Source organism: Tenebrio molitor, chromosome 1 (assembly GCF_963966145.1).
Source record: "Tenebrio molitor chromosome 1, icTenMoli1.1, whole genome shotgun sequence".
Classification (NCBI taxonomy): Eukaryota; Metazoa; Arthropoda; class Insecta; order Coleoptera; family Tenebrionidae; genus Tenebrio; species Tenebrio molitor.
In genome coordinates, this window is record NC_091046.1 from 30,719,238 (window position 1) to 30,735,397 (window position 16,160).

The window sequence follows — 16,160 nt, forward strand, 5'->3', positions numbered from 1 at the left end:
TTTTCAACACAAAAGTATTCATTCTTGTAAAAGATATCTACAAGGGCTGCGTGAAGTTTTACAACCATCATGTTTTATGCGCATTAAAGTTTAATCACGCCGTATTTGGACTTCATATCGTAGTCACTGCTTAAAATAATTTTAAAATAAAATATTTCTGTCATCTTTGTAATAGAAAGTATTAATATTATATAAATTCAAAAATAAAATGATTTTTTTGACTTGCAAGTTTCTTAACTTCAAGCAGATATTTTTTTATGTTCCTTATTTTAGTTATAAGTTTATTTCACTGTGTTCCATATCTCTTTAGGTTCGTGTTATTTTTGAGAATTTTTATTGAATAATTTATGTTTCGTTTAAACAATAAGTTTTTTTTATGATGTATTGTTTTAAATTTTTGCGCCATATTTTGTACAGATTTGCCAAATCTAGTAGTAAAATTTCCCTGAACCTAGTACATAAATTTTTTGGTCTGTCCCTGTAGCAACCCTGACACGTCACTAATTGTCAGTTGTCACATTGTTATTGTTTCTTGTCAAAATTCTCGAATGTGGTGACAAAAACTATATAAACAGTTGTTTATTATAAAATAGTACTGATTGTCGTAATAAACATTCACAATGGTTTTGGCGGACTTAGGTCGTAAAATTACGACTGCTTTGCATTCCTTAAGCAAAGCTACTATTATTAATGAAGAGGTGAATTGTAACAGATGGTGTACAGGTTATAATTATAAGTGTGCTTTTTCTAGGTTCTCAATGGCATGCTCAAAGAGATATGCGCTGCTTTACTTGAAGCTGATGTTAATATACGTCTTGTAAAAAAATTGAGAGAAAATGTAAGAGCTGTTATTGATTTTGACGAAATGGCAGGAGGCTTAAATAAGCGCAGAATGATTCAAAAGGCTGTCTTCCAAGAACTTGTTAAAGTAACATGAATTTTGTTTTATTACAAAATATTTCCAATATTTTTGTAGCTGGTTGATCCTGGTGTCAAACAGTTTTTGCCAACAAAAGGAAAGCCCAATGTAATAATGTTTGTAGGCCTACAAGGTTCTGGTAAAACAACAACATGTACAAAATTGGCGTATCATTATCAGAAAAAGAACTGGAAATCTTGTCTTGTGTGTGCTGACACTTTTAGAGCTGGTGCATATGATCAAGTTAAACAGAACTGCACAAAAGCAAGAATTCCATTTTATGGAAGGTGTATTTGTTGACTTAAATGTATCGTTCATTTTTTAAATTAAATTTTTAGTTACACAGAAGTTGATCCTGTTGTAATTGCACAAGACGGTGTTGACATGTTCAAAAAAGAGGGTTTTGAAATAATCATTGTAGATACTAGTGGAAGACATAAGCAAGAAGAGTCATTATTTGAAGAAATGTTGGCAGTTTCTAATGCTGTTGTAAGTTATGATTTGAATAATATTTTCTTCGTTATTTGTTTCCGGTTCTAGAAACCAGATAATATTATCTTCGTCATGGATGCCACTATAGGTCAAGCATGTGAAGCTCAAGCAAAAGCGTTTAAAGAAAAAGTTGATGTAGGGTCTGTTATCATTACAAAATTAGATGGTCATGCTAAAGGTGGTGGAGCTCTTAGTGCGTAAGTAAAGTGACAAAAATGTATTCAAATCTCCATGTAATAAATATTAGGGTGGCAGCAACAAACAGTCCTGTAATATTTATTGGCACTGGGGAACACATAGATGATCTAGAACCCTTTAAAACTAAACCATTTGTGAGCAAATTATTAGGAATGGGCGACATTGACGGGCTTATTGAGAAAGTAAATGAACTAAAACTAGAAGATAATGAGGAACTGTTAGAAAAAATTAAACATGGACAGTTTACACTTAGGGACATGTACGAACAGTTTCAAAATATAATGAAAATGGGACCATTTTCCCAAATTATGGTGCATTTTTTATACTAATTATGACATTTTTATTTTATCTTATTCATTTAGGGAATGATCCCAGGATTCAGTCAAGATTTCATGTCTAAAGGAAGTGAACAAGAATCAATGTCTCGTTTAAAAAAATTAATGACAATAATGGACAGCATGAATGATGATGAACTCGACAGTAGAGACGGTGCCAAAATTTTCTCTAAACAAAATGGGAGGATTGTTAGGGTAGCTCAAGGTTCTGGTGTGACAGAACGAGAAGTGAAAGAACTTATAACACAATACACAAAATTTGCTGCCGTTGTAAAGAAAATGGGAGGTATCAAGGGTCTTTTTAAGGGTGGTGACATGGCTAAGAATGTAAATCCCGCACAAATGGCTAAACTAAATCAACAGATGGCAAAAATGATGGATCCAAGAGTTTTACATCAAATGGGAGGCATGCCAGGCTTGCAAAATATGATGAGACAACTTCAAGCTGGAGCTGGTGGAGGTTTAGGTAATTTAGGTAATTTGATGGGTGGTTTTGGGGGAAAATAAAATATATAAATATTCGTTAAGCAATTATCTACAAAAACTATCGCGTTTTGTCAAATTTTTATAACAATAAATTTATCAAATAATTTGGGTCTTTTTTTTTCTATCAATACCATATTTATGCAAATTGTTTTTAAGTTTATAACATGATTGATTGATTACTTATTTTGGGATTAACTTGACCAACGACGTTCGCTTGAACGTGACTGTCGTTCTTTGTTGGCAATCGACTCCCTTCGTCTTACAAAATTTTTGTAAATATATAAATTTGTAAATAACAGTAGAGGATAAATGAATGTAACCCACACATTTATTTTTGAAATAAATATAATTAATACAGAAGCAACCTTTTCTACATGATTTAATTTTATTCCGAATAAGCATATTTATATTAAATATATTAAAAATCTATTATGTATAATTATGATAAAATCTCACAAGTAATCAACTGTGGCGGAAACGCTTTAGTACCTCAAGTTAAACAGCTCTGCTATGAAGATAACGAAAACAAGTTTTCAATCAAATTTTTATTTGAAACCAATGAATCAAACGTTTCAAGTAAAAATTTCATCAAGCTAGGCACTAGTTCAAAGGCTAAAATAATTTACATAACTGGAATTTAACTGGTTTTGTAACTACTTAAAGCAGAAATGCATAATATTTTATTCTTATACAATCTTTGAAATTGAAAACGTTTCATTAATGTTTAGAACACTTTAATAATAATCATCGCAAGTTTTATAAGTTAATTACTAGTTTATTACAGATTCACAACTTTAAAATTGGTCATTTCAAAATGATAAAAATTACAATACTGGAATTCTTTACACGTAATTAAAAATCTTGATTTACAGATCAATAAAAATATCATATTACTATAAAAATAAGATATAAACACCGGGTCAAATAATATGAATATAATATTTTTAAACTGTCACTTAAGTATCAGTGTAGTACTTAAATTACCCTTAAATGAGGGTAAATTCGCATTTAATGAGGGTTTCTCTCCTCCGACATGAATTGATCCAAAACGTTTTGCATTGATTGGCGCATTTCTTCATCATTTCTTCCCCCTGACGATGTGATGGTTTGACTTACGGTTCGAACGGTTCGCATAATTCTAAAATCATTACACGAAAGTGTCATTTAGAAAATACATATGAAATTTAACAAGTGCTCACTTTGCTCCAGTTATTGGGTCGATCTCTTCTGTTATTGTTTCAGTATAGTGCGGTTGATCTTGTTGGTACAAATCCTCTGTGATAATAATCAAATTAAGTTAGACGAACATACGCTTTACATTAGTTTATATTGTATTTACTATCGATCAATTTATGGATTATTGTTAAATTACTTACATCTAGTACTGCTAAGTTGTTCCAAATGTACCATCAAATTTTGTAAGAACATAAATATCAAAATATTTTGGGTACTAAATGTACTTCTTAATTTTTATGGAATTCTATTCTATTGTTTTACTAATTTCTTAATTAACTCTATTCACATTAACTCAGTGTTAATCTATAAATATTCTAATTTGATAATACTTTTGTCACAGTTGTGTTTTCAAAATAATACATTCACTTCAACACGTAGCCCTTAATCAAATTGAGTTTAAATCAAATGTTTAAATAAATGCTGACACAAAGTTTTATTATTAAAATTCAAAATAGAAATTACCTGCAAAGTGAACATTTATATAGAAAACAACTGCAGCAATGAAAAAAAAAAAAAATCGGCTGTTCAGATATTTATTAAACTAAAATGTTAATAATGTAGACCTTAACCCATAAATTGTTACGTAAAATAATCAAATTGTGTAAATGTATAAGAAACATATTATTTATTGTCATGCTAACAATTTCTGTACGAAAAGAACTAAAAATAGGGTAAATAAAGCAGAATTCACAAAGCTTTCCAAGCTGCAAGCATTATCTTAATAAAGATCGGTCAAGAAGCAGTAAAACTTTTAACAAGCAGTTCGTTCTTTGCATACAGAGACTTAGAATGTTAAATGCAAGCAGGTCTGTAGGTGTCAACGTAATAACAATAAATCATGCCTCATTTTAATACTCATTGCCATTGACAACAATACACGAAACAATTGAAATTTTGTATCATCTAATGACGAGAACATTTCCAATTTTTGAGGACTTACCTACTAAATGCTTGTTTAAAACTGAAAAATTGATTCTAATTACTTATAAAAACATAAAAACTGAAATGTATTTGACGAAATCATGAATGACACGGTGATTGTCGTGATCTTTTTTCTCATGTAATGAATATGACAGTGTGTTCTGCAGTGTATCGATGAATAAAATGCAATTGTTGCATACCGTGAGTCAGTCAGTACTGTGCGAGCAGTGCCAACACGATCATGCTGGTTGCCAATGCAACAACCGACCACACAAGAGGGGAAAGAACATGCCAGGTCGCTAAGGAATTTTTTGATGCTAGGTAACAACACAAAGTTAATGAACTTTATTATCGAAACCATCGAAATTAACATTAAACGTTCGACAATGAGGCTAGAACGTCAAGGGAAATCGTTTGAGGTGTTAGGAGTTACAAGAATTAATGTTAATTTTAATGGTTAGACAGTAAACAAAAGACATTATTTAAACAGAAGTTATGCAAACATCTAGGCTAGTCATGCGACAAGTGCAACGCCATTTGTAATTCATTTTACAAGATGCTTTCTGTGGCACATTATTATTTTGAGTGACCAATTTTAGTTTGAATTATTTGTTAGACTGTTAATGCAAACAACAAGTGAACGAGATAACTCAATTACATACTTTTCTACACTGTGACATGTATAGATAGATATAACTGATCGCCTTTAATTATGGCAACATTAATAACAATTTGAAAAAATAACAGCAATTTCAATGCCTTGTGAAGCGAACAATTACTTATTATTTTGCATAAAAAGAACAATTTCCACGTCGTTAAATTTTTCAAGAAAAAATGGATCGGCCGTCATGTTTTCTAATAAGATTAAACATTTACAATCAACGTCAGAAATTGACAACAAAGTTTAATAAGGAAGTCTAAGAACTTCAGGCAACTACCGAAAATTTAAAGAAAAACATTCTACGGCCTACTCACTATTTATAACGTAACTTCTAAAGAAGAATTAAGCGAGTACATTTTTGTTTCATTTTTAAAACAAAATACACTGACCGGCACAAAAAACGACTCATTATGATTTCTTTAATAAATGATCTTGAAATTATATTTGTGCTTATTTTTCTTTATTATAGTTAAATTGGGATATTTTCAATGATCGGGAGTGCTATGGTCACCATGGCATCCGAATTGTTTTGTTTGATTATTAGCAATAGAAAATTTGCGCTACTTCCATGTTGTGTTTTTGTGGGTTGATTTACGTGTTAAAAGATTTAATTTGATAATACGAGATACTAAAAATGCTGTTCAAATTTTGGTAATTTTTCACAATATAATTTTTTTTCTAAAAAATTACTTTTTTTTTCATTAAAATTTTATTTACTGCGTTTAATGTTTTGTTTGCCAGATATTCTTTGCCAAAGAATAACTTAAATAACACTTATCAATACAACATATCAAAAAAAATTTCAAAGACAATGAATTAATTATATTAATAAAATTCAAAGTGAGTCGTTTTTTGTGCCGGTCAGTGTATTAGTACGGGTTGTAAACTTAGAATTAAAAAATATTTTTTATTCAAAAAGGACAGATTCTAGCAACATATTTTCCAATAAACGTTAAGTGTCGACAAAAAATTCTTCTTTCAAAGAGTTTGACATGCTTTTTGTTCCATTTGAACAAATGTTTGAAATAACTTAAGTTTTCAAAACTTTTTGTTGGATTATCACAATATTATGTTGGAATGAAACTTTCTCAGAATAAGACCTTTACCTCAAATGTTCTATTAGTCAATTGAGCTATACCTAATTTTTAGTTTGGGCTTTTTTGAGGTTATGTATAATGATTACAAGAAATTATATCGGGTGTTTTTTTAAATTTCACCTCATAGTAGACGTTGAAGAGACAATTATGAACGCACTATACAGGGTACGGATCACCGATCAGCTGTTTAAATCTTATGTTTTACACGTTCACAGTCGACTCTCCAACTCCTACTACCTACGAGGTGAAATTAAAAAAAAACACCCGATTTTTGATTCAACACATTTGAACATTAGATTAGGCTGTTGGAACAATAAAAAATTTTTATGAAGAATTTTCGGGAAATTGGAAAAATAAGACAAAATATGTTTCAAATTCAAATCAAACGAATACTGCCAATGTCTTCTTTAATGGCTGAACAGCATCACCATGTAGCATTTTTAATCGATTGTAACTTAATTACGTTAGTTAAATAACACTCACCAACTGATTTAAAAATCTTTAACATTCGAGAATTATGTAAGTAGGTATGTTTAACTTTTAAATCTGTTATTTTCGAACAAAATTTATAAAAGAAATCGAATAAGCTTACAAACTGTAATTTATAAATTTTATACTGTTAACTACTTCCTTGTAATACATTGCAAATGTCTTCTATTATATTATCATAAATTATTACAATAATCGAAATAAAATTGACCTATAATCATGAAGCCAAAAATATGTATTAAAATCTAGAAGGAACTAATTTAGCAGCAAGCTTCTAACAAAGACCAACATACCTGTTTCACTTTCACTCAATTCCGCACCTTCTTCGTGAAGCGCCACGTCAGAACCACTTGAACTGCCGACAGTTCTGATGCTAGTCTTCTTCAAAATTCCTTTCAAAGGTGGAGTTCTCGGACTATCTTCGTCCGAATCCGAATCGATAGTACTACTCTTTGTCGAAACTTTCGAACCGGGAGATACTACCGTAGTTTCAACAACTTGAGTCGGTGATATTATCGTTCGTTCGACGTATGTCGTTTCTGGTGAGGTTATTCTAGTTGTTTCTGTTTTTAATATGGGAATTTTACTTTTCGGAGATACGTCGTATCGTTCGGTTATTTCAGTCGGAGACAGCGTTTCCGTGTGAAGCACAGGAATTTTAGTTTTTATTTTCTCAGAAATGGGTTCGTTCGTTATTCTCGTTGCTGTTGTCCTTACTATAGGATCGGTTACGTTTTTTACAAATTTTTCCGTTATATTGTCATCGCTGTCGTCCCAATTTACATCTTGAGAAAGTTTAACGAACTCTTTTAGCGGATCTTTTGAATGTTTTTTTATCGTTTTCACTTTTCCGCCTTTTATGGGTATTTTACTCAATAAATCGTCGTCAGTTGGTGACACTGAATCTCTTCCGTCATAAGAAAACAAAAGATCTATATCTTTTTCTTTTTCAATTTTTTGCCTAGGTTTGGCTACAGGTATGGAACTTTTCGTGGGACTTTTTGAACGTTCATCTTTACAGAAATTATCGAACTGAACCGGATCATCGTCATTTACAATCGTGTCGATTTCCCGTTGGACAAAAGCAGCAGTGTCTCTTAAATTATCTCTCACTGCAATCGAAGGGCTGCTGACTTCATTTTCGAGAAACTTAAATGCTTCCTCACTTTTTTCTTGTGCATTTGAAACTGAATCATCCTTCAAACTTTCCAAATTGTCCAGAGAATCTTCCTTTACATTCTTAGAATCGTCAAATAAACTGTCAGCTGTTTCTTTGAGACTGTCCGTCTTTTCCTCAATGGTATCTTTAGTTTTGTCAATTTTTGTCTTGGCAACTTCCGCGTCACCTTTCAAATCGTTAACAACATCTTCAGCCTTTTTAATTACGTCCTCGACTTCGTTCTGTACAACATTTTTAATATCGTCTGTTTTTTTCAGAGACTTTAAATTAATGCTGTCAAGATCGATTTTTTTTGAAATATGATCGTCTTTTCGACTCGGTATTATAATATCTTCTTCTGGTAAAAAATCATTACGTTCCTGATGTAAAAATGTTAAAGTATCATTTACGTTCATTTTAAGAATGGCTATAGGATCTACAGTTGTATCACCGGAATCGTTCATTTTCAAAGGAGTGGAAGTTAGAAATTCTTCTTGAGGTTGGTTGGTTCCTTTTGGAATAATTAAAAATACAGTCTACTAAGAAACTGAGAGGCTATTCGCTATGTGCTAGAGTTAAGTATGTGTATGCAAATTAAAAAAAAGAAAGTGCTAGAGTCTAAAGCTAAGAAACCCACATGTGCAAAAATACATTACACCTCGCGAGAATGCAGAATTAAAAAAAGCGAAATATTAAAATGGGCATGACTACTTGTGTTATTGTGAAATAATGTACAACTTATATTAGATTACACTATGTACAGTTCGTTACTTATTGCAGATTAAACAATAAATAACGGTAACGTAATCGCAATTGTTCTAGTTCATACTGAATCTGATACGATTGTTAGCAAACATAATTAAAAAAAGCACAATTACACATTTAAAGTACCTTTCGATGGTTGTAGCTGATCTGCAAAATTCGCTTCTTTATTGAAATGCAATTCTGCAGGACTCGGCGGGGGTGTGTTCGCATTCCTATCAATTTTCAATTTAGGTGTTGACTGAAGGTTGTTCAGTTGTTGAGTTATCTCCTCCATTACTTCTTGATTAGCATTGGGAGATGCAATTCTGTTATCTAATTTATTTTCTATCGATTCTTCCAATTTTCTATCTTTCTTGAACGAATTATAATCGCTGATCGTGTCTGTTAGGTCCTTGTCGGTCGAATTTTGATTGTGAAAGTCGCCTACAAAAAAATACGTTCAAAATAATTGATCTAAATTATGGGCAATTTTAACGTAAACTTGGACGAAAAACACGCGTATATTAAAAAAATACATACTGCTCCTATCGCTCTTATCGAGCTCCTCCTGACTTCCTTTGATGTACTTATTCAAACTCGTATCGCGTCTCAGTGAAGCATCTCGTGAAGAACCGAGTTCATCTTTGAGCGTATCGAAGCCCGATTGATCTAAACGCACTTTGGCGAGAGCTTTCTCCATGTCATCGGTAACAAGTTCGACGTTGCAAATACACTTGGCCACAATATCCGACCGTCCAATTTTTTTCAACGCCAATTCCAATTTGTTTCCTAAAATAAATGGCACTTTACAAACGCAAATTAGGACTAATTAATTACCTGTGGCTTTATTGGCCTTTTGTCTTAACCACAACCGGAACATTATCATAGCTTGTTGGGGATTATTGCTCGGGTATTCCTCTTGTATCAAGGCAATATCTGACGGAGCGACATCTAGTTCGGCCGCAAGCTTTATCCAATCTTCATCCAAAAGATTACAAATGTCCGACAGTCTGAAGTCGGCCCGATGAATCGTATCCGGTTTACCTAGCACAATTTTTTGTATCATAATTAACGTCCTTGCATCAAATCTATCGTATTCTAGATACATTCGGACTTAGATAGTCCTTACAAAAGTTACTGCTCACTTTAGATGATTTTTTATGAAAAACAAATAACAAGATCTATGAAAAATGTAAGTTTCAATTTGTTGTTGTCCGTGTAGTAACTAATGTGCATAAGATTTTTTTATATAAAAATATATACTTACTTATGCCACCGTGGTGTAAGAAACTGTTATCAATGTCTAGAGAGAGTAAATCTGATTGCGAGTCGCGATCTGGACGTATCTCCTTGGGTAAAACAAGATTGAGAGTGCAGAGCGGAGTCTGAGTTGGCTCCCCTTTCGCCACTTTGGAATCACTCATGAAAATAATGCGTCCCAGCGGTTGCTCATCCTAATCAAAAGTACGTCAGAAAAGTTCCAACAGCGGGATTGAAACTTACAGGATCTCTAAGGCGCATGGTAAAAGCAAGTCGATTCTCCCTGAATGCCTTAAATCCTAATCTGGGTTGCTCGCCGGATTGTAAAACCGGCACTAGATTACCGGCAAACTCCATAAACACTTCCTTGTTCTCTAGCACTTCCACGTCTCTACTTTTCGCAATCTCGACGAAATGTTCCTGGTGTTCCAATGTCTTGTCTTCTTTGTCGTCGGTCATGCAGAATACGCGAATTCTGGATTCAAAAAGGTTGACTCTTTTGGCGAAAACAACGAACTTTGCCATGAAAGGTGCGTGCGTCGCCTGCAACAAATATTTGCGTTTTTCACAACGAACTTGTTATTAAATGTGGGCACCACCTGTGTGTATAAATCTGTTGCCATTCTGGCCGCGTCGGACACATTTCTGCAATCCATCAGCCAGAAGCGTGCCGATACGGTGGTCGTAAATGACACGCAGTCTTTCACAAACGACAATGGGGTTGAGCCAGTGACGTCTTCCCAAACTGCCTTGTTTTGACCCCCTGCATATTCAATTATCATAATTATCAATCCAATATATTAAATGAGCCAATCAGATGCTCTAACCAAATTTAAATATTGCAACACAAACACGTTTAATGTGAGATCGAAACAGTAACTAAATTAAATGTTAAATGCTTATAAAGTTGACCAACTTATTCAAAAAATCTACATTCAAAAGAATTATTATTGGTTGTCAAAAATGATGAAATATAAAAATGTTTCCCTTGCTGCAACAAAATTTGACCAAACTGATCACGATGAACTTTATGATCTTTTTTTCCGAACTGAAATGTTGTCAGATGAAACTAAATTTTTCGGTATTACGTACGAGTAAGATATTCTACATACATTAAATTAAAATGATCGTGAAAACTGATGTGTGAAATAAAACAAAACAAATTGAAAAGCTTAATTAAAGTACTGGAACTAAATTTACCTGATTTAGTTCCTATTGAAGCAGAAATGTCAAAATAATAGTTTGCAACAGTAAAGACACAACACTGACACATTTAATTATGTTTGAAACATGCTTTAAAGTGTTCGGAGTTACTTTAAATATCATTATTATAAAACATACATGTTTTTAAACAACATCACACGATGAGTAACAAGACTTACCCAATTGTATCTACTCTAAAGTGTATCTATATTGAGAAGTGATAAGACTGACCCCAAAATAAGGCCTACCTGTAACACTGGTTATTTAATATGTTCAAATGAACTTTTGCGTCTCTTAATTTCAATATTAATGTTATTGTACATGTTTAACATAATTTATTTTGTTAACAAAAGAGAAATTTGTGAACTTTTGACTTTTAACAGTTGAACATACTTTTTCCAAATTATCAGTGGTTCCTGAAAGATAAACCTTAATGATGAATTGTTAAACACGAATCATGATTTGCCTTTTTTCTGACACGTTAAATTATAGTATATTACATACCGAGGAGGAAAGTGTTCCATTCCTGTCGAGAGAACAATAGTTTACCGAGAGGCTTGCCCTCGAGGTGAACTAGTTCTCGAGACACAAGAATGGACTTTCGCCCAGGTTTGTATACTATTTTATTCATAATCAATCATTTAATAAAACAAGCAACATTATAATAAAAAATAAATAAAAACCAACCTCCGTAATATTATCGTTTATTTTGGCAAAATATTAAAACTTAGTAGGCGCGCACGATTGAGATTGTATTAAATTTTAGTTTATAAAAGTCAAACCAAATTGACATTTGCTCACATTTTTTAACAAACAAAATGTGCGATAGTGAAATAGAGTGTACCCTCCCCAGAATTGCGGGAATCCGCACACAAATTGACACTCAATCTCTTACCTGAGAAAAGCAAATTACGATATCAGACAAACGTACAGAGATTTTCGCGATTGGTGCTACAGTAGCGCCACCACAGGTCAGTTATGGGTTTCATTACTGACTCCTCTTTTCATCATTACTGACCGGTTGATGGGTACACGAGTAATCGCTCAATTTCTAACCTTTAAGAGGTTAGAAAAGCTGTACATTACTAACCGAAGACTGGCCGTAGGGTTTTACATGCTTAATTTTTCAACCCCCTATTAATTTTTATTCTTATGAAAATATTCAACCCAGTTTTGTAATAAAGTTGTTGGGATATGATAATTTATTGAAACAGAAGCAAGGAATAAGCTAGCAAAAAGACGTTTTTTGAATTCCGTCTGCTTCAATTTTATCAGCTTCTGACGTGCAACTTGCAACCATTTTAAAGGACTTTAGTATCGTTTTTCGTTTTTTGACAAATTAAAACAGATTAAAACGTCAGAAAATGACACTCGTAGTTGCTAATCAACTTTCGTATTACAAATCGATAATTTCGAAGCACTCATGTAATTACAAGTGAATAATTACATAATTCTTTATGCTAAAAAGATTTACAAAATGGCGGCGATGTGGGCATGTGTTACATCACTGAATTCACAAAAAAAACTCTTTTCAAAAGTATTAAATTTGTATCTTCAAAATGAATGAAGTTAGAAAATTGAAAAAAATCTCAGATGATAGAGATATTTTCATATTTGATGGCGGAAACAAAAGACAGAAATGTCACAAATTTGTATTGTCAGTGTCAAATTTCTCAAAGACGTTCGTGATTTCGATAGAAATGCAGCAAATTGGCAATAAGAAAGTTATTCATCGTCGAACTAGAGAAATAATTTGTAATACGTTTGATTATATGAGAATAACTTTTCCTTTAGAGCCACTGACAAACATTGGCTTCCTTAGAATTTATTTTTTCAGTCTATTTAGCGAAAATTTAAATTTACCTAGACATTCCTTTTTACGGCGTTTATGAGAAATTTGACACTGACAATACAATTTTGTGACACTTCTCAGTCTTTTGTTTCCGTCACCAAATATGAAAATACCTCTAAAACTTAAACATTTTAACTGTGTGCCAAATTTCAACGAGCTCTGCTAAATCGTTCTGAAAATATTTAGCTTTATCCATACTTTTTAGCGACCTGTATGTCCATTCTCCCTTACTGAAAATACCATTATGAAAGTAAGATTCAATGATGAATCTTTAATGTTCTGAAGTAAAAACCATTTTTGCGTTAAAATTTAATTCAATACTCAATTTCATATAAATGCGCATCTAAGCAAGCCATGAAAATTGAGTATATGCTCAATTTCACATAAATGCGCATCTAAGCAAGCGACGAAAATCTAATTTTCTGTTTCACCTATCCGAGGACACACTGTATAATGGATCTGTCATAAATGTGACTTTTATAATGTAACTAAATTAAAGGTGCTTTTACATTTAGCTAACCAAGTCAAAATTTGTAATTGTGCCACCAGGGTTTGATGCGCTAGCAGGTAGACATTTATTTAGTGCAACTTTATAGGTAAATTAACAGTTAATATGAGAAAACTAACAAAACTGTTACGGCCTTATTTATTAACAAAAAAAAAAAAAAAAATTCTCAAATATACCTTATCAATAATTAGTTAGGTATACATATAAAATTTCGAGAACTTTATTTAATTAGAAGTCGTAATTTCTCTCGTGCGCGTATACGACCCCCGGCTCTGTATATGCGCAAACCTATTGTTTACAACAAGACCAGGTCCCGTAGGCATTATGCTCGAACTCACTTGTATATTATTCGAAAGCACTTCTTTAGGACATCATGCTTCAATCACGTCCTTTTTTTAAATTCAGAAGAATGTATCTATAGTAAACTGAATAAAGTCACAAATAATCGGACTTGATTTCCTCTGCCAAAGATTAGGGTGAAGACCAAGTCCCAAGGAATTCTGCTTAATCGTTTTCAAAATATTTCACTATTTTCATAGTTTTTAGCGATCTGTATGTATGTAGAAAATATCGATCGAATATTTTTTAATCGAAATTACCTAAATAATACTATGGTACTATTACCATAATAATTAATAATCAAGTCAAATTCAACAAAATTCTCTTTCAAAATTAGCTGATTGGCTAATTATTTTCAATGTTCTGTGATTATTTAGGTGGCACTTATTGTATCGATCAGTGTCTCAGCTATTACACAATTACTCTTATAATAAAGAAATATGTAAGCTTTAGCACCAGTTGCAGAGCTCCTACTGAAGCATTTAATGAAAAAGTATATTCGATTTATAAAGTGAGCTTCAGTCCCGCGTTCGTTTATGAAGTCAATCAGTGCAAACGGCTCTAAGCGACAATTTCTTTATGACATATAGCAGACACTCTGTGCGTTTAAGAAAAACATGGATGAAGTTAGATGAGCACTACGTTCACAAACGTCATTTATGATCATTATCATACAGATACCAGAGTACAAAACATACCTGTTATGGAACACAATAGTCGCAATGTTGGTGCGGATCCAGAATACTGATTGATCATTCCTTGAGAATGTGCCCTAGGAGCTGGCATACTTAAGGTGATAGCTTTGTGGAACTTGCGTCTTCTTGGTTCGACTGTTACGATCGGCGAAACTGCCACGCTATGTCCTAACAACTTAGAAACTAATTCGGATTCGATAGCTTGCGCCTGAAATAAAAAAAATGTATTAAAATAAAATTAAACATATATTCATGGTACTTTTGCTAAAGATTACAATTCTAAAACTGCAATAGTCACATAATATTTTTACTACATATTAATTATTACAGCAGTATTTTCATCAAGCCGCGGTAGCCGGTTGCTTCAGCTGGAGAGTAGCAATGCAAATAATCGAAATCAAAAGTGTTACTATGTATATGAATTTATGTTGTCATTAAAAATGATGTCTTTTTGAAGCAGGTGAACACCGTTTTTGTCTGGCGAGTACGATTCGCCGCAAGTGGTCGATCTCTGCTTACAAAACTCCACCTAATAGGATTAAAATGTAAAATTCATTTACTCCGTTAGAAATTTTAGATCATGATATGTTAATTATAAATAACACTTACTTGAAGGCCGACGCGAATTTTTTTTGTCAATGCACTGGGCGGGAAGACTGCTTGAACAAGAGGAACGGCGCTACTAGAGACAGTACCGCCATCTGGACCTATCGCGTGAACTTCTTGTCTAATTCTAGACACGACAGCAAAATAATGTGGAAAATCGTTCGTTAAAATTCTTGTAATTCGGTTTGTATGAAGATCGTCAATTTGACTCAACTCTAAAAATAATTAACAAACAATAGAAACGTCGTACTAAAAATATGTAATAAAGAAAACCTTCTCCATCGAAACTGTGATTTAAAACATCCTGAATCGCCTCTTCGTTAGCCTCTAAAGTATGTTCTTTCCAAGTTTCACCGTTGTCTGAGCGAAGAACTACAATTTCACGTTGTTTACCCCTTAAAGATGCGAAATGTGGTACTTCGATAATAACTGGTCTGAAATAATAATTGTCGAATCGTGTTTTGCTTACGCTTTGAACCATTAGACCATTACCCTAAAAATTTGGCACCGACAGGGCCAAGTTCCAAAAGCCTGCTAGCCAATGCTTCTCCCTCCATTAAAGGTGGAGGATGAGGCGTTCTTTGGGGGCGAACATATCGACAAGTGATCCTTGTTGGACTTGAGGCACAACGAGGAGGTACAATAACTCGCACGCCTGAGTGTCGACATCCTCTCATTGCGCCCCCTCTTGCGTCCACCAAGAAAGACACCAAGAAGCTGTGGACGTAAAATTAATGTTTAGCAATGATTTTCCCCTTACCGAGTTTATAACCTTTTTTTTAATAAAACAAGACTTGATAATATACTGCATTCACTGTTACAAACTGTTAAAACCAATTTTAATGAACCCAAAAACATGCCGATAGTGATAAAAATGAAGTTCGATGACTGCAAATTTTAATCAAAAAAAGTGCAACTCAATAATACTTTTAGAATTTAACTCCGTTTTCGTGAAACAAT

The 16,160-nt window shown here is 33.0% G+C and overlaps 2 protein-coding genes across 7 annotated transcripts in view; one reads left to right on the forward strand and one right to left on the reverse strand.

Annotated features, from left to right (window-relative positions):
* Positions 1-485: 485 nt before the first annotated feature.
* On the forward strand, positions 486-2,534 carry Srp54k (signal recognition particle 54k). Its single transcript, XM_069036706.1, has 7 exons — positions 486-698; positions 752-928; positions 977-1,206; positions 1,258-1,408; positions 1,460-1,608; positions 1,659-1,920; positions 1,972-2,534. Exons 1-7 carry the CDS (start codon positions 621-623, stop codon positions 2,449-2,451), a joined length of 1,527 nt encoding a protein of 508 aa, XP_068892807.1. The 5' UTR covers positions 486-620; the 3' UTR covers positions 2,452-2,534.
* Positions 2,535-2,740: 206 nt separating this feature from the next.
* Positions 2,741-16,160, reverse strand: part of LOC138122437 (ankyrin-3-like) — a 67,257-nt gene continuing 53,837 nt past the window's right edge. For 4 of the 6 annotated variants that reach the window (XM_069036698.1, XM_069036697.1, XM_069036696.1 and 1 more), the window contains 13 exons: positions 15,693-15,917; positions 15,474-15,634; positions 15,204-15,415; positions 14,598-14,802; positions 10,597-10,760; positions 10,241-10,540; positions 10,005-10,191; positions 9,575-9,781; positions 9,278-9,526; positions 8,885-9,181; positions 7,128-8,504; positions 3,630-3,705; positions 2,741-3,568 (listed from right to left, as the gene is read on the reverse strand). In XM_069036698.1, coding sequence (XP_068892799.1) covers positions 3,439-3,568; positions 3,630-3,705; positions 7,128-8,504; positions 8,885-9,181; positions 9,278-9,526; positions 9,575-9,781; positions 10,005-10,191; positions 10,241-10,540; positions 10,597-10,760; positions 14,598-14,802; positions 15,204-15,415; positions 15,474-15,634; positions 15,693-15,917 — 3,790 coding nt within the window. In that variant the 3' untranslated portion in view covers positions 2,741-3,438. Of the gene's footprint in view, positions 3,569-3,629; positions 3,706-4,787; positions 4,905-7,127; positions 8,505-8,884; positions 9,182-9,277; positions 9,527-9,574; positions 9,782-10,004; positions 10,192-10,240; positions 10,541-10,596; positions 10,761-14,597; positions 14,803-15,203; positions 15,416-15,473; positions 15,635-15,692; positions 15,918-16,160 lie in introns of those variants that run through there. The other 2 variants (XM_069036699.1, XM_069036701.1) reach the window with 2 other exon arrangements.